This window comes from Paroedura picta, chromosome 13 (genome assembly GCF_049243985.1).
Source record: "Paroedura picta isolate Pp20150507F chromosome 13, Ppicta_v3.0, whole genome shotgun sequence".
NCBI lineage: Eukaryota > Metazoa > Chordata > Lepidosauria > Squamata > Gekkonidae > Paroedura > Paroedura picta.
The window spans coordinates 43,186,084-43,208,612 of NC_135381.1; the positions used below are offsets into that span (position 1 = coordinate 43,186,084).

Here is a 22,529-nt window from a genome sequence, read left to right on the forward strand (position 1 = left end):
CCCCTTCCCAGACGGTGATCTAACATGTGAGAAATGTTGGCTTACTTATATCAGGGCTCTCTCCGCGCCACCTTACTCACAGGGTTCCCGTTGTGGGGAGAGGAAGGGGAGGCCCTTGGAAGCCGCTTTGACTCATTCTGATAGAGAAAAGTGGGGTATAAAAAACCAATACTTCTTCTGCTTCACAGGGACTAGGTAATTGTAAGAAGTTATGCTTGAAATGCACTGAACACTTGTAGACCCATAAACTTTCTATGCATTATTAAAGGGAATTATTTTAATCCTACTCTCTGTCCCAGGAACTCAGGATAAAATGCACAGCTTTCCCTTCCTCTGTTTTGTCATCGCAATGACATTGTGAAGAAGTTGCGTGATGGTGTCCAAGATCACTCCGGAAAGGTCATAATTGAGCTGGGATTTGAACACACCATGTGGCGCCACAATATATCAGCCCTGCGTTCAGAATCCTATGGGAAAGCCCAACTGAAACCGCAAAGTGCAGATGGGTGACTCAGGAAGATTTCCAATCCTTAGGAGGTGCAGCATCGACCAGCCTCTTTCACAGCCCCTTGGCTCTCTGGACAATTAGCACAACTGCCCTCAGCTAGGCAAAATGGCAGAATTAAGCCAAGTGTGAGTAAAACGGAACTGTGCTTAATTTCCATGATGCAGACAGGAAGCAAACCTGAGTTTCTGCAAGGGCAGAGCTTGAATCACTCCAGCTCGGAACTTCCGTTCCTCTCAGCTGTGAGACGTTTGTGACAAGGGAGCATTGTGTAACCTATCCCACAAAATCTGCATCCTCCGTTAGAGTTTGTCCATCCGCACCCAACAGTGGGCCTATTGCCTCCTTTACTTTACGTTTGCTCCTCACATAACTGAAAAATCTTTTCTTGTTACAATGGGCCTCCCTGGCCAATCTTAGCTCATTCTCAGGTTTGGTCTTTCTGATGATTGATGGTGGATGATGTGCTGAGCGTGTTTGTGAGTGTGTGTGTGGGGGGGGAGACGCTGAATACAGAATCCTGTGGGCGCATATTATTTGTATTATTTACGTTTATGGGAAATTGACCCTTGTACTTTTACAATACTTTGAAAGGAGCAAATCCTCCCTATCCACAAGATTGGTTCAAACTCTAGTGTTGGCCTACATGGGATTTAATTTTCCTTTCATGCAGATTGCTTTTTTCTCCTACGGAACTGCCAGCCCAGTTGCCGTCTGCTTTTCCTGTTCTACAAGTGAAGGGAGCCAGAAGAATAGACTGCAGCTGAGCAAGGCAGCAGGGCAGAGAAGAAGCAAACTTGGGCTGGCCAAAGGTTTTTGGCTACTGAGAATTCTGAAGAGCTGCTCAGAAACTCTGGAAGCCTTGAGTCAGAGCACCGCTTCAGCACACACCCGCCCTCTTCCCGGTTTGGTGGAAGTCCCCATGTGATCTCTCCCTACATAAAGTTGGAGAATCTGGCTGGGCTGGCAGCACTGCTGCTGAGGGGGATGCTCTGGTGTGTGTGCGCGCAAGTGTGCAGGTGCCACGACAGCCTTTTCCAGCCTGCAGTGCTAACAGCACGCCTATTCAGCGTTATTATACGCCTTTGGCTTGCGGAGGAGCACAGGGGGGAGAGACGGCGCTGCTGCTGGCCAAGCCCACCTTTCCTTGATCGCTGGGAAGGAAATTTCGGTGAAAATCCAAATCCTCTCGGTGGACAAGCCCAGGGAAGGAGAGGGGAGTGTGGCCAGCCCAGGTAAGCGCAACGTTATTCTGCTGAATCAGAGGAACCTTCTGTGCCCATGGGTCGGGAAGCAATCTGTCCTGTGGACAGGGAGGGGGGACAGGGAAGGAACTGTTTCGTGTTTCCTCGCTTCCCTAGAAGAGTGCTTATTCCACCCAGCTCCCCGAGAATGGAAATGGGATTTAAAACACATGTGACTCGTTTAGTGTGTGTGTGTGTGTGTGTGGGGGGGGGGGTATTCCGTAAAAAACCATCAGGAGATCCACGAACCTGGAAGGATTGCCCGGGGTGGGGGAGAGAGAAGGGGGGAGGAGGTTTTGTGCGGGCTGCGCACAGATTTTGCTCGGAGCACAGAGCCGGCCGGTAATCCGGGGCGGCGTTGCGTTTTTTGCCTGAGTCAATTACCGCAAGCTCTCGCCTCTTTGCATGCAAGGCAGGCGGGCAGCGAGCCGTTCAGCACCTTGGACAGCACACGGCGCCCGCCCTCCTCCCGGCGCTTCCTGAGGATCCGCTCGGCACTGGAGAGCCCCGCCCTCGCGTCCTCTCCTCCGCAGCCTGATCCTGTTCCTTTTTTGCCTGGACAAGGGCCACAGCTCAGCGGCAGACCCTCTGTTCGGCGTGCTTACAGCCCGTGGTTCATGGAAACCGAATCATAAAATCATAGTGCTGGAAAGGACCTCATGGGTCATCTAGTCCAACCCCTGCACCATGCAGGACGCTCACAACCCTCTCGCTCATCCACTGTCACCTGCCCCCCCCTTAAACCTTCACAGAATCAGCCTCTCTGTCAGATGGCTATCCAGCCTCTGCTTAAAAATCTCCAAAGATGGAGAACCCACCACCTCCTGAGGAAGCCTGTTCCACTGAGGAACCGCTCTAGCTGTCAGGAACTTCTTCCGGATGTTTAGATGGAATTTCTTTTGCATTAATTTCATCCCATTTGTTCTGGTCTGTCCCTCTGGGGCAAGAGAGAACAACTCTGCTCCATCCTCCATATGGCAGCCTTTTAAATACTTGAAGATGGGTTATCAGATCCCCCCCTCAGTTGTCTCCTCTCCAGGCTAAACAATCTAAGCTCCCCCAACCTTCCCTCATACGTCTTGATCGCCAAATCTCGACATCTCTAGTCAAAAGGAGAAGTCAGTAGGTGATGTGAAAGTCTGCTGCCCCAGACCCTGGAGAGCCCGGCTGGCTTGGATGGACCCTGAGACTGACTCAGTAGAAGAAAGCAGCTTCGGGTATACCAGGAAGTCCTAGTGTTTTAAATCAGATGGACTTCCAGGTGAACCTGCTGAGGGTGGCAATTTTGACTTTATGCCTTGATGCACACACAAATCATGTACCACATATGTGCCAGAACAAGGTGTGCTTCCTTCCATTTAGCAAGATGCCTGACATATTATTATTATTAATGCAGTGCCATAATAATATCTATGCCTTATGGCAGTACACAAAGAATAAAGCTAATGACACCTTACACCAGGGGTAGTCAAACTGCGGCCCTCCAGATGTCCATGGAATACAATTCCCAGCATTCGCTGGCAGGGGGCTCCTGGGAATTGTAGTCCATGGACATTTGGAGGGCCGCAGTTTGACTACCCCTGCCTTACACCTTCTGGCTTTCTCCCCGGTGCTACTGCTTCCATGAGCACACTGAAGGGGCGTTTCCAAAATTTCCTACATGGAAGGGAATGTAGAGGTTGCCCATGCGACTATTGCAAGGCACACATTCATCAAAGACACATATCGGCAACCTTGGTGGCAACCTGCTTGTGATTTTGGGGCTTCTTTTCTCCACCTTTGCATTGGAATTTACCAGATTGTGGCATAAGGGCAAATCTGCCCTCACACACGGCAGGGGAATTCTCCTCGCTTCTGGGCGGAAGCTCTGATGAAATGCAGCCCCATCACGCTTCCCCAAATCTGTTCCATTCTTCTCCAAATCTGATGGTGATGATGTTATCCGTTCAGTCGTGTCTGACCCTCGGTGATTCTAAGTTTTCGCCATGCGCCCCTGTCTCTGACCGCTTCTTTCAGTTGGTTCATGATCATCCCTGTATCGGCTTTGATCGTGTCGAGCCTGCGGATCCTTTGGTGACCACGTTTCCTTTTGCAGCTGACCATGCCAAGCATTAATGATTTCTCCAACGAGTCTGATCACATGAAGTGTCCCCAAATCTAAGAGAGAAATAGCTCCTGTCATAGGCTGGTTCTGAGGGGAATCGAAGGTTGGTTGACTCTGCTGTACCAGGCATGAAACCCAGCAAAGTCTTAATGCACAGATCCTGCGAATTCAAAGTATATGCCTGTGTTACACAGAGACACTTCCCTGGACATCTTGGAAACACCCCAGCCCATAATGTCTAAGCTGCTATTCTCTCTTGGATCTCTTACTGCTGAACAGGCACACAGCTGGATAACAGTTGCTTGTTTCAGTGTACAAGTGAAAAGCATTAGTTCAGTACAAGAGTTTGCTTCGGAAATGATTTGCTGAGGAAACGAAAGAGTTTGTATCACAATGCCTCTCAAATAAGACTGAGGGGTCTGCAAAACCCCGGTTTCTGAGTAAGGGATTTTATGCATGTCTGAGTGTAATTCAAAAAGCAGCACGATGTGGCAATTTATTACTTAGAGGAGGGCAGGATGCTGTTCCCATTGGCTGCAGAGGAGAGGACGCGCAGTAATGGGTTTAAACTACAAGTACAACAATATAGGTTAGGTATCAGAAAATTTTTTTTCACAGTCAGAGTAGTTCAGCAGTGGAATAGGCTGCCTAAGGAGGTGGTGAGCTCCCCCTCACTGGCTGTCTTCAAGCAAAGGCTGGATACACACTTTTCTTGGATGCTTTAGGATGCTTAGGGCTGATCCTGCATTGAGCCGGGGGTTGGACTAGATGGCCTGTGTGGCCCCTTCCAACTCTATGGTTCTACTCTTTTGTTCAACAGCAAAAAATTGCCTAAGGGACACAGAGCTTGCAATGCAGTCCTGTAATGAAGTACTATGGCACAGCCGGGCTTCTTTTTAAAAAGGCCTCTTTCGCAGGACATCCCAGTGCCTGAACGTAGCTTACCATCACCTTCCGTTGCTTTTCTCACAACAGACCCCCTGTGGGATCGGTGGAGCTGAGGGAGACCTTCCATTGTGAGAAGAAATAACCATCGTGTTCTTTAGTGTGGACTAACTCTGCCCTTCTCTTTCTTTAGGTCATTTTTCCAGGGACACAAAATTGTGGCAACAGTTTTCTCTAACTTCATGAGAAGTCTGGAATGGAAAATTAAAAAAAAAAGAAGAAAACTCCCCATGTTCAGGAGCCAGAGAAACTGACTGTGGAGAAGTTCCAAAATGACTGAAGAGAGAAAATACGCTCAAACATCTGAAAGAAAGTATCCTCACTGGAACTCTATGTAACATCCACAGCCTTTGCTCCCCAGAAAGGAATCATAGAAGTTGTAGAACGTCTCTGGAATTCAAGCATGTTCTCTGATTTGGACAATCTCAATGGTGTCCAAAGCTCTAGTTAGTTCTGACTCCTTGGATTATCTTCTATGTCCTGGTTAACCATTTCCAGCACAAATGAACTATAAAGAGTTTACCAAGCAATTTTTCTAACAGAGAAAGCCCAAAGACTGTTTGGACACACAATGTCTTGTGGAATTTGGTTCTGTTTGTGACTTTGTGGACTCTTATAAGAACCTTGCTGAGAGGCTGTTGGTTTGCATGTTGAAGGGTCTCCATCTGCCCCCTCCATCTCCAGTTGAAAGGATCTCAGGTGGTAGGAAAGAAACTGAGACCAACCCCCCCCCCCCCCCGGGGAGAAGTTGCAAATCTTGAGATGGGCCAGTGGTTCATATAGGCAGTTCATATGACATCTGCCCTCTGAACTTGCAGGCCTTAACAAAGCATATGCTTCTTTGAAAGAACCGTTGACTCAGAAGAAGGAATTTCACAGAATCCTAATGAGGCCCAAGTCTAGCGAGATGCCGATCCCTGCATTTTTACCAGCCAAGGGATATGAGACATCTGCCATCCTGAATGCCACGAGAGACGGCCGAGCCGAGCAGGTGGGGGAGTCCCTGTCTTCTACAGTGGTGCTGGCTGTAGTGCTGGTTCTCCTCTTCTCTTTGATAACCATGTCCCTGGTGACATATTGCTTTCACAAATGGAAATTAAGGGAGAAAAGAGTGCAGAAAGCCCACGAGGAATACCAGAGGGACCATGAAAAAGATGTGTTTCAAAGCACATCAAAACTTGTTTCATAAGGACTACTTAAAAGGGAGACATCCATCTAAGCTTGTATGGGATAGGTCTCCATTAATCGCAACTGGAAAAGGATGGGTGTCAGGGACTTGAACAATAATATGGGCACAGCAACTAAGCTTGCTTGCTCTCTCACTGCTTGCCCCAACAGGCAATACTCATTAATGGTTTGCCCACCATCTCAGTTATCTTTATCAAATCTTATTGCAAAACTGCTCCAGTTTCATTGTCCACTGCTGCATTCACAGGCTACAGTCTTCAACCTGACTTGTTAATGTGTATTTTCAAACTGGTCCCACTGGAATAGCCCCAAAGTCTGCAAAAGGACTAACAGAATTGCTAGCTTGAGAATTGCAAGTTTTCCTTCAAAGGGTAGGCTGCTGCAGAAATAAATCTGAATCAGCTGATCTGATGCAGCTAAGGATACAATCCCAGATCCTGAAAGGAGAGGGAAGCATGCCTGATCCAAAGACAGCTGGATAACACTCAGCAGGTTACGATTGGTGGCAGCCTCACACCTCAAAACTGTCCTGACTTCAATAGAAATCCCAGCTGCACAGAAATTTCACTGTAAATTAAGGGGGCATGAACACATTTCTTACAGGAATCTGTCACAACGAGAAATCTTTGTTCTCTGTGCAGGTTCCTTTTTCTTAAAAATGTGCCCTCATATGGTCAGACATAAACAGAATGAAAAAATGTCTATGGCAAGAACCTGCACATTCTTATCATTGCAAATCTGTTCTCCCAAGATTCGTGAGATCCAGGCATGTCTAATTTTGTAGTAAAAACCCATCTACTTTTTAATCAATGTAGAAATTCACCCCATCATAATGGCTCACTCAAGCCCTAATTCACAACATGTAGCAAATAATCATGTGTTCTATTTCAAAGAAGGCAGGCTTCAAGCATTTTTAGGTGGTAGCACATTTTTAAGGTCAGTTTTGAGAAGCCACTGCAGGGATCAAACAATACAGGCACTTTGTTCTTACATGTCCAGGAGGACTAGTAACTTGGCATATGCTATGCAATGTGCGTGTCTGGAGGCCTGTTTGAAACACAGCCTCCCCATTTCCCTACATGGTCCCGATGATACCACTTTGGAAAGTGAAAGCACGTTCAAAAGCATTTTGTAACTGGGCCTCAGAACTCCTTGGTGGATAAAATCCCTACACGTATATCCAGAGTAGTTCAAAAGAGGCCATCCTGAGAGACAAGAGCATTCTGGAGGGCAGGTGACAAACTCTTTCTGATCTACTCAAACATTTTTAACAGATCTGCAGTATTTTATTTATTTTATTTCATCTTTTCTATTTATATCCTGCCCCTCCTGGCAACACCAGCTTGAGGTGGGTTCCAACTTTGTACATAAAAACATATGCAATTAAAATCACTGTAAGATCATGCCAACTGCGTATTGAGGTCAACGGGTAAGTTCAACGAATAAATAACTTTTGATTGACTGAAAAGCACATCCAATTAAACAGGCAGGTGCTTCTACAAGGGGGAGTTGGGTTTTTTTCATAAAGGAACTTACAAAAATCATGTATGCCAGGTGCTAATCGAGATGTATTTTAATTTGTGGCAGAAAAAAATGCCTCTTCTAAGATCAAACCTGCACATACATTGTTGCCTATGTTCATAAGCAGATTTAATCAATGAGAACCTGTTCAATTAATCAACTGAATTTTGTAAAGCTAGTTTGTAAACAAACGGTATTTGATTATGGTTTTAACTAAGCTTGTAGTGGCATGTTTCTGTTTCCCTTCACTTCTTACGAAAGATAAAGGGTAGGTCCTGCCCGTTTTTCTAGTCAGGAAACCAAAAGAAACAATGAGACATGTGGCCAAGATATGGACCTCTGTCTTTAGGAGGACAATGAAAAAGGGTAAATAAAAATGATTCAGAGGACAGATGCACTAATGGGCAGGAGGACGTCAAACTGATCGCTCAAGCAAGACAGGCTAAAACAGCTTGGCTCCTTCCTAGGGCCATTTTGTACGCCTCGTAGGCTTTGCTGCTGAGGAAATCCCTTTGAAACAAGGACTTACTGGGACCTTGTTTAGCTTTCAGCATTGGTTTAAAGCAGGGGTAGTCAAACTGCGGCCCTCCAGATGTCCATGGACTACAATTCCCAGGAGCCCCCTGCCAGCGTTCGCTGGCAGGGGGCTCCTGGGAATTGTAGTCCATGGACATCTGGGGGGCCGCAGTTTGATTACCCCTGGTTTAAAGAGACACATCTGTCCATGGATTATTTCTTCTGGATTGATTTTGTTTAGGATGAAGGTTTCTTAATATAGTGAGGCTTTTTACTTATCCTCCATCAATTCCTAAAGACACGGTTCCATCTCTTGACTGCACAATCTGTTGCTCCTTTTGCTTTCCCATACACTCCTCAGTCTTTCTGCTCAAGTATCCTCTTTCCCCAGGTGCCTTTCCCAAGTGGCCTTTCTTCAGGTGGGTCCCATGACTCTTGGCCCAACATTTCACCAGTCAAAAGAATATGGGATCAAAATGTGATATTCAAGGAATTTTGTTTAAATTGGAACATTAGATGTAACATCAAAATAAATAGCTGTTTGTTTTTTAACCTGAAAACATTTATAAATACATAGACATTTGGGTGTGTCCATCAGTTTTTAACCTGAACTATTAACTTGCTTGCAAAAATACCATGAGTCAGTGCAACGTGTCTTTTTCAATGATCTGCGGTGCTGTGAGAATTCCATACGTATTTCTTCAGGAGGCAGAGAAGTGTCCCCTTCCAAACTGTTGAGAGGCAAGGACTCTTTCAAGGCATCACAATGCTCCTCACGAATAATAAACTCTGGGTTTTCCCCAGGACATTCTCAGTAAGCTTCTGTTTAATTGCTACAGAGGTATTTTGAAAATGTATTTATGGATCATGCACATGATGCTGTGTGGAATCAATACTATTTTATTACTGAATAAAACAATACGCAAGCAGTGGTGCGGCCAGGTCTTTGGCAGAGACGTGCTTCAGGCTCTGAAAGTGCTCTTGAAAGGCTTCCCAGCAGGAAGCCAACAGGACAGTCCTGGAACTCACGTAGCACAACTGGTGCTAACAACTCATAACAGAGTCACCATGAGGGCTCTAGCAGAACAAGGCCAAGGTTGCAAGACACCCAAGGGTGCTCACTTACAAGGGGCTCCACAACCACAAATGTCCTGACACTAAACAAGAAACGATGGCTGACAAGAAGGCAAAATCTACCTCGGGGGTGGGGTGGAGTAGGGCTTGTCAGGGGATTGCTTGGGCTCTGTGCGGAGGGTCGCTCTGAGGCCAGAACAATATCTGGGTAGTGCATTAAAACTTTATCAGCTACTTCTCTCTTTACCCTCTGCACCCACAATCTGACATTACTCATTTAATAACTTGCTTACCGCCTTGGAATCCTGTTTTGTGGATCAATTCTAGGTTGTAGCCTTGTGGCCATCAGTGCTACAAAAGCACTCCACTGTGCCTGCTCTGCTGCTCTTTTGCCGTTTGCAGTCTCATTCCTCTACCTGGGACGCCAGCTTTCAATTTAACAAGCAGCAGCAGGCACAGATTGAACTGACATCTCCCTGTCTCAAAAGCCATTTGTTTTCTTTGCAAGTGGGAGCAGCTGCAATCGGCACCCCATTCCAAAATGCAATTTCACACAAAAAATACTTATCATCTTGTCAAAATTATAATAAAAAGTCCCCGTCTGTAATCTGAAAAATGTATTTAGTTAAGGTGATGGCACTTTACTTGGCATGCCCTGGGATGGGAGCTGGATCCTAGACCTGGAGCCAATCCAAAGGAGCATCTCAGATCACAGACTGGTCTGTCAGCACCAGAAGTCAATGCCCTTCATTGCTCAGTATAGGTGAATTGGATTTTACATGGTTACAGTCTCAGCAGAGCTGTGCTCTATACTTGCAGAGTTCTCTCATTCAGTTTCTGCCAGATGTTCCCAGGATCCTCAGAAAGTTTAGGAAGACTTTGATGTATTTCACCAATGAGGACAAGAGCATCCTGAAAAGAGAGAGAAAAAGGGGACAATCCTTTTGGATATTCGAAAACCATGATCTATAACAATCAGCAAGTCTATGTAGGTTGCAGTTTCTCCACACAGATTCTAAGGAACTGATGTATCATATTCAATTACCTTCACAAAGGCCTCGTAAGGAGCAAATACCTTGCTTTCCTTATGTAAAATACACATATATAACTATATAACATAACAATATAAATATTGCACCCAAAGTGCTATAAAAACAATTTTACAGCCATCTGTGCATTTGTATTCAACTCCTGCCACCAACACTGAGCATGTGGGCTTGAAATGAGTCTGAAAGCTAAACAGATTGCACAGGCATTACCTAGGACAGGTCCTAGTATTTTGTCAGAGCCCTAAGCATTTTAGGAAGCAGGTGGGGCTTTTAATGATCAGGGTTTCTGATTGGCAGTACAGATTTTTAAATACACTGTTTCATTAGGAGATGACAAGATAGCACAAGAATCTTCCCTACATATATGCAAGAAAATATTTTATATAATATGCTCATTTTAAAAGGCATCCTGTTAAACAGAGCTGCTGGCTGAAAAGTCAAACATTTATTATTAGAGTTATGCACAACCTCGCTCTGTGACATATTGTGGTTGGCTCCACTGCCTGTGGCACTGGTTGTGCCCATCACCCTGTGCCAGAGTTCCGAAGAAGAAGAAGAAGAAGAAGAAGAAGAAGAAGAAGAAGAAGAAGAAGAAGAAGAAGAAGAAGAAGAAGAAGAAGAAGAAGAAGAAGAAGAAGAAGAAGAAGAAGAAGAAGAAGAAGAAGAAGAAGAAGAAGAAGAAGAAGAAGAAGAAGAAGAAGAAGAAGAAGAAGAAGAAGAAGAAGAAGAAGAAGAAGAAGAAGAAGAAGAAGAAGAAGAAGAAGAAGAAGAAGAAGAAGAAGAAGAAGAAGAAGAAGAAGAAGAAGAAGAAGAAGAAGAAGAAGAAGAAGAAGAAGAAGAAGAAGAAGAAGAAGCAGCAGCAGCAGCAGCAGCAGCAGCAGCAGCAGCAGCAGCAGCAGCAGCAGCAGCAGCAGCAGCAGCAGCAGCAGCAGCAGCAGCAGCAGCAGCAGCAGCAGCAGCAGCAGCAGCAGCAGCAGCAGCAGCAGCAGCAGCAGCAGCAGCAGCAGCAGCAGCAGCAGCAGCAGCAGCAGCAGCAGCAGCAGCAGCAGCAGCAGCAGCAGCAGCAGCAGCAGCAGCAGCAGCAGCAGCAGCAGCAGCAGCAGCAGCAGCAGCAGCAGCAGCAGCAGCAGCAGCAGCAGCAGCAGCAGCAGCAGCAGCAGCAGCAGCAGCAGCAGCAGCAGCAGCAGCAGCAGCAAGTTGAACTTTTAAGAGTGAGCAAGGAAAATTAAAGTTTGCAGGGTCGCACTGTTAGCGGAGCTATTTGCCAGTGGGGTCACAGTTTCTGCTTGTGAGAGTAACAGCTTACTTTGGTGTAGATATGTTCTTCCAGCTTGTCTTGAAGGAAGCCCCCTTCCAATAAGGTCCTCTTTCGTCTCAGAAAAGCCTCCTCAGCCAGCTCTGCTCTTTTCTTCTCGCACTCCGGACATTGTGATGGTTGATGCATTTCCATTTCTGCTAACTGGAAATTAAGTAACAAGCAGCCAAGCGGCTCCTGTTTCAGCTAGAGACCTCTTAGAGACCTCTCTTCATTACAAATACGTTGTCAAGTCAGAAGTGAAGGCTCTTTCCAGGCATATGGAACAACTTCATAAACCTTCCTCACAGAACCATCACAATAGTTCAGCTTCAGTTCCGTTTCTTAACACACTAAATTACTTTGCCTTTTTGCTCTGCATAGCTCTAGCACTATACCAGTGATTTGTTTTGGGATAAAAATAGGGGCCTTTTTGCTACCATATTATAAAATCCATTATATCCCATCTTTTCTTGTACTCAGCAACCATAGATGGAATTGCTGTGGATTTTTCCAATTATTATTTTTTCAAAAAGCTTTCTGAAAAGGGGAAAGTGTGTGAAATTAACACAAGTTGAAGTATCCCTGTGTCAAATTCATCTATACCCTATATCAAAACCCTATATCAAAACCCTATATCCACAAGCTTTTGCCATTTGCTCTGTTTTGCCTTAGATTTTGTATAATTGATTGTGGTAGGTGTGCATTTAGTCAGGTTAGAATAGTATAGCTGTGCTTGGGAATCTGATCATAATCCATTTGATGTTTTGGAAACAGTTATGTCTCTCTGGAACTGTCCATTGGGTTTTCCAACAACCCAAGAGATGACTCTACACATGGACATCACCAGACGGTCAACACAGAAATCAGATTGACTATGTGCTCTGCAGCCAAAGATGGAGAAGTTCTATACAGTCAGTAAAAATAAGACCAGGAGCTAATTGTGGTTCAGACAATCAGCTTCTTGTTGCAAAATTTAGGCTTAAATTGAAGAAAGTAGAGAAGAGCACTAGGCCACTCAGGTATGAACTAAATCATATCCCTGACAAATATACAGTAGAGGTGACAAATAGATTTAAGAAATTAGATCTGATAGACAGAGTGCCTTAAGAACTATGGACGGAGGTTCGCAACATTGTACAAGAGGTAGCAACTAAAATCATCCCAAAGAAAAAGAAATGCAAGAAATCAAAATGACTGTCTGAGGAAGCTTTACAAATAGCTAAGGAGAGAAGGGAAGTGAAAGACAAGGGGGAAAGAGAAAGATACACCCAATTGAATGCAGAATTCAAGAGAAAAGCTAGAAGAGATAAGAATGCCTTCTTAAATGAACAGTGCAAACAAATAGACGAAAACAATAGAATGGGGAAGACCAGAGATCTTTTCAAGAAAACTGAAGAGAACATTTCATACAAAGATGGGTATGATAAGGGACCAAAATGGTAGGGACCTCACAGAAGCAGAAGAGATTTTAAAAAGGTGGCAAAATTATACAGAGGAAGAGCGAGCTTATATACAAGAGCGAGCTTAACATCCCTGATAACCATGATGAGGTAGTTACTGACTAGGAGCCAGACATCCTGGAATGTGAAGTCAAATGGGCCTTAGGAAGTATGAGCAAAAATAAAGCTAGTGGTGGTGACAGCATTCCAGTTGAACTATTCAAAATCTTAAAAGACGATGCACTAAAAGTGCTACACTCAATATGCCAGCAAATTTGGAAAACAACAGTGGCCACAGGATTGGAAAAGGTCAGTTTACATTCCAATCCCAGAGAAGGGCAATGCCAAAGAATGTTCAAACTACCGCACCATTGCACTCATTTCTCATGCTAGCAAAGTTATGCTCAAAATCCTACAAGCTAGGCTCCAGCAATATGTGGACCGATAACTTCCAGAAGATCATGGCATCCGGCCCTCTCAATTCCTGGCAAATAGATGGGGAAGAAATGGAGATAGTGACAGAGTTTATTTTCCTGGGCTCCAAGATCACTGCAGATGGGGACTGCGGCAAAGAAATTAAAAGACGCTTGCTCCTGGGGAGGAAAGCTATGGCAAATCTAGACAGCAGCCTAAAAAGCAGAGACATCACCCTGCCAACAAAAGTGCGTTTAGTCAAGGCTATGGTCTTCCCAGTTGCAATGTATGGCTGCGAAAGTTGGACCATAAGGAAGGCTGAGCGTCAAAGAATTGAGGCTTTTGAAATCTGGAGTTGGAGAAGACGCTTGCCAGTCCCTTGGACTGCAAGGCGAACAAACCGGTTAGTCCTAGAGGAGATCAGCCCGGACTGCTCCTTAGAAAGCCAGATACTGAAGATGAAACTCAAATACTTTGGCCACCTCATGAGAAGGAAGGACTCCTTGGAGAAGAGCCTAATGCTGGGAGTGAATGAGGGCAAAAGAAGAAGGGAACGACAGAGAATGAGGTGGCTGGATGGAGTCACTGAAGCAGTAGGTGAAAACTTAAATGGACTCTGGGGAATGGTAGAGGACAGGAAGGCCTGGAGGATCATTGTCCATGGGGTCGCGATGGGTCGGACACGACTTCACACCTAACAATGTCTCTCTGACCCTGTGGGACTGAGGTGCCAGTTGTATCTAACTTTTGTCTTTAGATAGAACTAGGGAGATGGCATCTGGAGGGTTTTGCACCCAGATAGGTGCTTGTGGGGAGCCGCAGAGGCTAGAGGTTGATAAGGGACAACGGTCTCAAGGGGCATCAGTCTTGGCAAAGGTTTCAAGATGCTTGCTTCATTATCATATTCAACAAAGAGATTTTCGGCAATTAAGTCTGCTTATTGGGCCACCCTGTCACTCCTAGCTGCCAACTCAGTGATCAAGTCAAGTGCCATTACAGGTGAGGAAGACAGAGAAATGAAGCCACAAACTAAACACTCACTGACAAGGCCCTCATACCTGGGAGATTCTCCAGTGTTCAGAAAAAAAATGTCTGCAGAATTAAGGGAGGGGGAGTTTTTTAAGGTCTGATGATGGCTGAGCATGCTCACTGTCATCTAGGAAATGTAGAATGTTGAGGGATCAAAGACAGAAATATACAAATGAGAAGAAGAAATTGACCTGCCCGAGCTCCAAACAGTTTATAGAATCCCAGAGGGTATGAGACATTGTATATCCTGCCCGCCCCAAACTCTTCCATACAGAACTGGAAAAAGGAGGTAATCTTTTTGGTTTCTAAGGGGCTATTGGATTTGACTCTAGCTCTAAATAAGTAAGAACAACTCCCCCCACCCCCCAAGCCCCGATCAAAATTAGAAAATTTGGTTCCTTAGTACCTGCTTCACGATTTCCTTGAAATTTTTCAGGTACAATCTGTTCACCAGCTGACCCAGAACAATATGGTTCATCTCATGCATCAGGAACTTCTCTGAAGTGAATCCGTGCCCCCGATTGTTACGCTTTTGTACCTTTGAAGGTGCTGACCTTGGCAGGTGACAGAGCTGGTTAATCTTGAGGGCACAAAAAGATCGTATAGCCTCCAGCTCTTCCTCTGGGGCCTCAGTCGTTTTAATCAGTGCTGCACCAGCTAAATTTAGAAACAATCGCTAAATTATTTGAAGGGAAGGCGAAGACTCATCAGTTTCCTATGTGGACAAATAGTTATTGGGAATTATAATTCACTAAACCTGAAAACAATAATTGTTCAAATGCAAGCTGCTCCATGAAGAAATGGGGGCGAGGTCAGGAATGGCCCCAGGAGAGAGAAAGGTGTACATTTCAGAATAAACTACTTGATATTACAAGAAGCCTAAGTCAATTAAGAAAAAATGGGGAAATGACATAAATTACCTTAAGTTTAGGTATTAATTTGAACAAATGGTTTCAGGTAACTGCTTAATTCAACTGCTTTCTAATCAGGAATTATCCATGAAAATTCCCAGAGGACAGATTCTAAATTGGACCATTTTGGGATGCTGTTGTGAGGAGCCCCAGACCTCTTTTCTGTGTGTCAAGCGTAAGAGAACTCGCAACTAGCTTCTTAATTATCAGAAAGCTTTATTGAGAAGTACTACACGCATCAAGACTGGCGAAGTCAAATCTGACCTGAGTACAGATTTGCTTCTTCTTATCAATACAATTCTCCCGCCCAAAACTTGAAAGTTCCCAAGGGAGGGGGTCAGGAGAAAAGAGGCACATGCAATTAAAACAGTGATACATTCTCATGGCCTTGACTGGGTGATAGCGAAACCGGGCCCAGCCGAGAGGCCTCAACAAGTGATAAGAGTTACAACAACATATATTTCACTTTTAATAGTTAGCACGATTACAGGACCTGAAGCAACCAGGCGCCAAGCAATATAACTGTCATGGAAGAACTCAGGCTAATTTATGACAGAGATTCAACAATCCTGACACTGTGAGCAGGAACAAACAGTCAATAGCTGCTCTCCATTTAGAAATCAATCACCCAGTGGCTATTGGGCTCTCTCTTGAGCGTTGGACAGAATCCTGGATTCTTGGCCTTATGGGGAACTTTATGCTCCAATTACTTTTAGATGAGTTCTGCTAGACCTGAACTCTTGCTTATGATTTGACAAAGCTAAAGTTTTACCCTAGTAGAAATATTAGGCCAAGGTTACATTTGGATTATTTCCTGTAATGAATATCTAGCTTGTTGCTCAGGTTAAGCACTCCAGGTTAAGCTAACAGCATCATTGGGATTTTGTTTCTGGAGCTGGAAACGGATTTCAAGCATGATGCCATTTGGGGTACTTCAAACGCAGCTGGGATAATTGCATCTTCTTTCACAATATCATTAAGCAAGGTGGGATTTATGTCCTGCATTACCTGAGAAGTAAGGCTCCAAAAGGAAATATTTTCTGAGCAGGCCTTAATTATGCTGCAGCTAATCTTCAATTATGCACAGAAACTTTAATCTCAATCACTTCTCCGTGTTTAAAATGAACCTTGAGAGGCTCCCACAGCTATGGACACCAGCACTTATTAAATCTAAGAGATACATTTTTGGACTTCAGAACGTTAAAGCAACTTTGATATTACGCACATCATTACTGTTTTGCTTTCAAGGACGAAATCTCAAGATACCGGCAACGTGATTAAGGCCATATTGGCTGATCCAAATATAACAATACTTAATACAGAGCTTTTGTGAGATGCTTAGGAAACCAGATGAAGAGTTCTAAAGCAGCACAACTAGGAAGAAGCTGCAGGGACATCCAACTATGGGGTAAAAACTGTGAATCTCTGACCCTAGGGATGACATGTGCCCAGGACAACCAAGCCATGATTTCCATAAGCATAACGGCTCAGAAAAGTGCCCTGGCATTCAGTTGTTGTCAGAGAGCCAGCTCATACCTTGTATCCCCAGGAGTTCGTGGATAATAAATCAAATCAAATAAATAATAATAATAAAACAAGTACTCGTAGAATGGCTCTTAAGAATTTAGACAGCACATTCCCCACAACATTTCTACTTGTCTACTCATTGGAGCCCCATATATGTTGTATGAGGGATTTTGCCATTATAGTTTTGATGCTGCAGCAAGTTTTGTCCAGTAGAATTATTCTATATTCAGCATGTGGCTTCCTAATACCTGAGGCCTGAAAAATTACTCCTAAGTATTTGAGAATGAAAAGGAAAGGAGGGGAATAATATAAGCCACTGTGAGTTCTCATCAGGGTAAAAAGTAACATATAAATGATACTGAGATGGCAAGAGACCTTGGGGGTAGTGGACAATTTGATGAAAATGTCAACTCAGCTTGCAATGGTAATGAATGCAATACTATGAATTATTAGGAAAGAAAAATAAAATGGTTAATATTATAGTGCCCCCTGTACAGCTCTGTGGAGGACCTCATTTGGAACACTATATGCAGCTTTGGTTACAACTAGAAACGGGGGTCTCATCACATTCCCTGCAAGAAATGACTGAAGTTCCTACAGCTTTTTGGGTTTAGAAAAAAGACAGGTAAGGAAGGACATGAAAGAGGTTTACAAAATTACGCATGGGGTAGAGAAGGTGGACAGTGATCATTTATTCCCCCCTCTCCTATAATAGAGGAACCCAGGGGCACCCAATTAACTTGATAGGCAAACTCAGCAAACAATTAAATTGTGCATTACCAGTTGCCCACTGTGTGAAACAGGACACTGAGCCACTAGGTGGACCACTGGCCTGTTCAAGCAAGGATTTTTTAATATCCTTATGCATAATAAAGGTAAAGGTGTCCCCTGTGCAAGCACTGGGTCATGTCTGACCCTTAGGGTGACGCCCTCCAGCGTTTTCATGGCAGACTCAATATGGGGTGGTTTGCCAGTGCCTTCCCCAGTCATTACCGTTTACCCCCCAGCAAGCTGGGTACTCATTTTACCGACCTCGGAAGGATGGAAGGCTGAGTCAACCTTGAGCCGGCTGCTGGGATCGAACTCCCAGCCTCATGGGCAGAGCTTTCAGACTGCATGACTGCTGCCTTACCACTCTGCGCCACAAGAGGCTCTTTTATGCATGATGGGCATAAACTTTTTCAACATTTGTTTTATTGGCTTTCAAGTCACATCTGAAAAATAACATACCATTACTTGGTTTACTGGCCCATTCAGCGAGCCCAGTGCTTGGTCTCTCATCTTTCAGACGGTTCACCCATTTTCGAATCAGACCTTTTCCTGTCACTGTTGACTCTAAAAATTCTGGTTCTATTAAAAAAAATAAAAGCATTACTTAAGCCAATTTTTACACTTGAGCTTAATCAGAATAGCTAATTCTGTTTAGTCAGTCTAACAAACGTAGAGTTGCTGACCTACAGGTGGACTTCTCCTAGAATCACAGTTGATGTGAACTACAAAGGCTTATTTTATTTATATACATATTTCTTCATACACTAATTCTCCTGGAGAAAATGGCTGCTTTGGAAGCTGGACTGAATGTTATTACATCCTTCCAAGTTGTCTTCCCTCCCTCCCAGGCTCCACCCTCAAATCTCGAGGTATTTCCAAACCTGGAGTTTGCAACCCTAAATGGATACATTGCAAGTATTAGCCTTTGTACAATGTGTATAGAGGGTAGATTTATGGGGGGGGGGGTGCGAGTTAAAGCCTTCATCTTTCTCTTGCTCCAGAAGTTATTATGCTGGTGCAAAAGGGCATTAGAAACACAGCAGGTAATGAAGAAGAAGAGGATACCCCTCTTTTCACTGCCCGAAGGAGTCTCAAAGTCTAATAGCCTTCCCTTCCTCTCCCTACAACAGGCATCCTGTAAGGTAGGTGGGGCTGAGAGAGCTCTGACAGGACTGTGAAAGCTACACTATCAGGGGTGTGATGAGCCCAAGGTCACCCAAAAAGGCCCTGGTCTGGGTCAAGGCCAGGGAAACCTCCCAAGGGCCGGGCACCACCTACAGATTAGTACCCGCAGAGCGCAAGGCTATGTGGAGGGCATAAGGCAATAATACTTAACACAAAAAACATCATTGCTGGGGACTTTTTCATGCAGCAAGGAAACAGGTGATATTTGCTTTCACTTTCCCCCCTTGCTTTTGAATGCCTCGCAATCCAGGCCCCTCTGCCTAAGAACTTTAAGAATGCACAAAGAAGCAGCCAAAGTGCGCAGGGACCTGAACATACCGTCACCACTCTGGCTCGAGTGCTGCCATGTGTCTTCAGACTGATCTGACCCAGTGGGCCATTCTGGCTCCTCACCAGAGGAATAAGATTCAAATGATTCATTCTCATACTGCCTGCAGCTTTCCCCCTCTTCTTCACTGAATGTTGCAAATGTATCCTCTGAATACTCAGGAATGGTGCTGCCGCCATCCCTGCTCATCTCCATCTGTTCTGCTCTTCAAGTCATCTGCCCAGCTCAGCTAAAAATAATCATGGTAAAATGAATTAGTCTTGTGGGAGGGGGGGGGGAGTGCCAACCCGCAGACCCATACCGCTATGAAGAAAAGATAACAATACAGAATGAGTCCAGGATCACATCCAGGAAAACTGCATGGCAGACTGTAACTGCCAAAGCAAAATCCTAACATGAATAAGTAAAACCCAAGACTGAAATACTGACTTCATATTTATTTATAGCTTTGAAGATGCCAGACCTAACCCGGACAGCCCAGACTAGCCTGATCTCATTAGATCTCAGGTTTTCAAGACAAGAGATGTTCAGAGGACCCTGCAGGAGCTCTCAGCATTCCACAAGGCCTGCAAAACGGAGCTCTTACTCCAGGTCTGTGGATGAGGCTGGGCGGCAAGGAAGATCTGTAGAGCCCCCCTAAAAGAGTGGCAGTAGGGAAGCTGCACCCTGTATGCACCCTTCCTTTCTAAAAGAAGATTTGGGGGGGGGGGGTTAGGTCCGGACGGAATTTTTTCACTGCAGCAACTTGGTTTTTATAGGGTTGCTTGTATTGTATTGTATTATATTGTAGTTTTAAGAGGTTGTATTGGGTTTTTTAACTGTCTGTTGTAACCCACCTCGAGCCTTTGGGGGGAGGTGGGTAATAAATAAAATGATGATGATGATAGATGGTTTTTTCATTGCCTTCCTTTATGTTGCGGCAAACCCTGCTTAGCTCTGAGAGATGGAATGTACTTACTACAAGAAGAAATGATGTATTCCAGAACATCAGAGCCCAGTAACCGAAGTTCGTTAGTCTACTCAAATCTGAAGTTTATTGAGTCTGCCTTTTCCCCTGAGACTGAAAGGTGATTGCATGATGTAAAACAATGCAATCCGAGCATTAGCCATATGGAAGCGCTGTATAAGAATCTAAATAAATAAATAAAACAAAAATACGACTAGGGCTATAGAATATTTCAATTTTCCACAATTTTCAGGTCTGCCCCAAAAAGTTATTTTTTCATGGCTTCCTAGTTCTGGAAATGTTTCATTCTTAACTGTCATTAATATACACAAAGCTTTAGGAAGTGACCATAAGTCAGAAGTTCCTCCCCACAAAAAGACTGCAATTGAAAGGTCAAAATATACATTACATTGAAGACAAATAGAACCTCAACAAGTAGATCAGCTTTAAGAAGCAGCCATACAGGAGGCAAACAGGTTGGACCCCCATCACAGAGATGGAGATGTGTGAACCTACCTCTACTGAAAATAACTGTCATTAGACTGTCATTAGAACAAGAAAAGGAAGTTGACAGACAAAGAGAGGTGCTGGTCTTTCCCCCAAGAATGGCTCTGGCTCTCAAATTGCTTTAAAACTACAAGGACCAGTCAGTTCTGTGTGATGTGCAAAGAGACAGGACTCTGGTGGGGGATTTGGAAAGGAGCATAATATGGGCAAGAAACATATACTTTTGAGCATGGAAAGAAGGCAGTAATTCGGGCAATAGACTTTAGGATAAAGGTGAAGCAGACGGGACAGTTACCAGATTTTCAATTAAGATAATCTGAAATAGCAAAGGTCTAATGATGCAGCTAGCAAAAATAACTCTATTTTAAACAAGTGTGGTTTGCACCAAGTTCCACAAATTGTGATACCATTACCTAAAGCCTACATTAAAAGGCAGTTTTGTAGGAAATGGGCAACAGAAGCCAGAAACTACACAAGTTCAGACTCATACTGCCCACTGACTGGGCGGGGGGGGGGGGGCAGGTTTTTGCCAGACAAAATTGGCAAAAAACATATACAGTCTTAACAGAACAGCAACCGTTCTCTGTAGTTTTCACGGCCACTTCACATATTAGTTTAGCAAGTTTAGCCACAAGAAGGATAACTCAGGTTTTTGTTTTTGAAAGGAGAGTACACAGTGCCTTAACTGGCCAAATTTCTCGGGTGCTTGGATCAAAAGATCGCCTGAGCGAAAAGAAAGATTTCCACATGCACACCAGGATTTTTCTGCTGCTTGTTCCCATCCATCCTTTGCCAGCCAGTTTTCCACAGCAGTAGCAGAACACCCCTTTTCCTTATCAGGCATGATTAAGGAACACATAACAAGAACATCTGAGGAAGGCCTATGGCAGAATGCCCCACGTGTGGATGCTTCTCATTACAGAAACAGTCTGTTACGGAAGCCTTTCAGCACAGTTTAAAATAGAAGTCGATTCTGTATTACTAGGTTGAGGCCCTTCCTAATTTTATTCCATAGTATCACACTGACCTCTACAAAAATCTCATTTGTAAAAATATAGAATGCTGCCACAACAATTATAAAAATATAGTCTTTTCTGTTCATAGTAGTTGTTCATTTTTAGCAGTTCTCCAAAGCAGCAGTAGCTGATAAACCCTTTTTTCCCCTTCATTAGTATCACCGCTTTGATTTTCTTTGAATGCCACCCTCAGCAAGTTCGCTGCAGCTAATCTGGCTCTGGAGAAGGGGTGTTTATACAGGAGAGACTCAATATCCTTTTGACCTTACAAAGAAAATTTCGATTTTTGAAAGCTCATACTCAAAAAATCTTGTCAGTCCCGAAGAAGCTACTTGACTTGAATCCAGCTCATCTCGACCTTTTATACCAGGGGTAGTCAAACTGCGGCCCTCCAGATGTCCATGGACTACAATTCCCAGGAGCCCCTGCCAGCATTCGCTGGCAGGGGGCTCCTGGGAATTGTAGTCCATGGACATCTGGAGGGCCGCAGTTTGACTACCCCCGTTTTATACTGTGGGTTCCTGCAGTGAAATTATAAGACCAATTGCCTGCTAGTATCACATTTCCTTCTTCATTCCCAGCACTCATGCAAGAGAGGAATACCAATGAGATGCTAAAAGCTCCTTCCAAACATTTTGTAAGAAGAAGAAGAAGGAGGGGGGAAAAGCCTGTTCGTCATTGTCCTTTGCAGCGTCACATTTTACCGCCTTCCCTGCAGTATCAACCCAGCAACGGAGAGCGCAAGCGACAGCGCAGAGTCCTCCCGCGGCAAGGAAGCACCGTTCCCCTTCCCTCCAAAGAGCCGCACAGATTCCTGCAGCAACAACTTCCGGGCACGCCGGACCCGCGCCAGGCTTTCGCGTAGGCCGCAGCCGTTGCCATGGCTCCCGCGGGGCAGCGGCGTCGCACTGTTCGCCTTCCGCTCGGTCGCGGTGCCCTCGCGCTTGAGTTCCGCCGGCCGTCCTTCGCATCCCCCCCCCCCCCCCCCACGCACCTTTCTAGGGAGGGAAAGA

At 44.7% G+C, this 22,529-nt stretch overlaps 1 protein-coding gene and 1 long non-coding RNA gene across 8 annotated transcripts; one reads left to right on the forward strand and one right to left on the reverse strand.

Moving 5' to 3' along the window:
- Positions 1-1,450: 1,450 nt before the first annotated feature.
- LOC143822495 (uncharacterized) lies at positions 1,451-8,837 on the forward strand. Its single transcript, XR_013226169.1, has 2 exons — positions 1,451-1,740; positions 4,932-8,837. It is a non-coding gene; the product is annotated as an uncharacterized LOC143822495 (long non-coding RNA).
- C13H8orf48 (chromosome 13 C8orf48 homolog) lies at positions 8,224-22,371 on the reverse strand. 7 transcript variants are annotated; one of them, XM_077307700.1, is made up of 7 exons: positions 22,221-22,371; positions 20,006-20,178; positions 19,038-19,276; positions 17,994-18,113; positions 14,732-14,982; positions 11,453-11,605; positions 8,225-10,009 (listed from the first exon to the last, which is right to left on the reverse strand). In XM_077307700.1, exons 3-7 carry the CDS (start codon positions 19,240-19,242, stop codon positions 9,905-9,907), a joined length of 834 nt encoding a protein of 277 aa, XP_077163815.1. In that variant the 5' UTR covers positions 19,243-19,276; positions 20,006-20,178; positions 22,221-22,371; the 3' UTR covers positions 8,225-9,904. The 7 variants fall into 7 exon arrangements, with proteins under 7 accessions (XP_077163817.1, XP_077163819.1, XP_077163820.1 ...); XM_077307699.1 differs by having other exon boundaries at positions 22,120-22,358; XM_077307701.1 differs by lacking the exon at positions 22,221-22,371 and adding an exon at positions 20,510-21,901.
- Between the last annotated feature and the right edge of the window lie 158 nt (positions 22,372-22,529).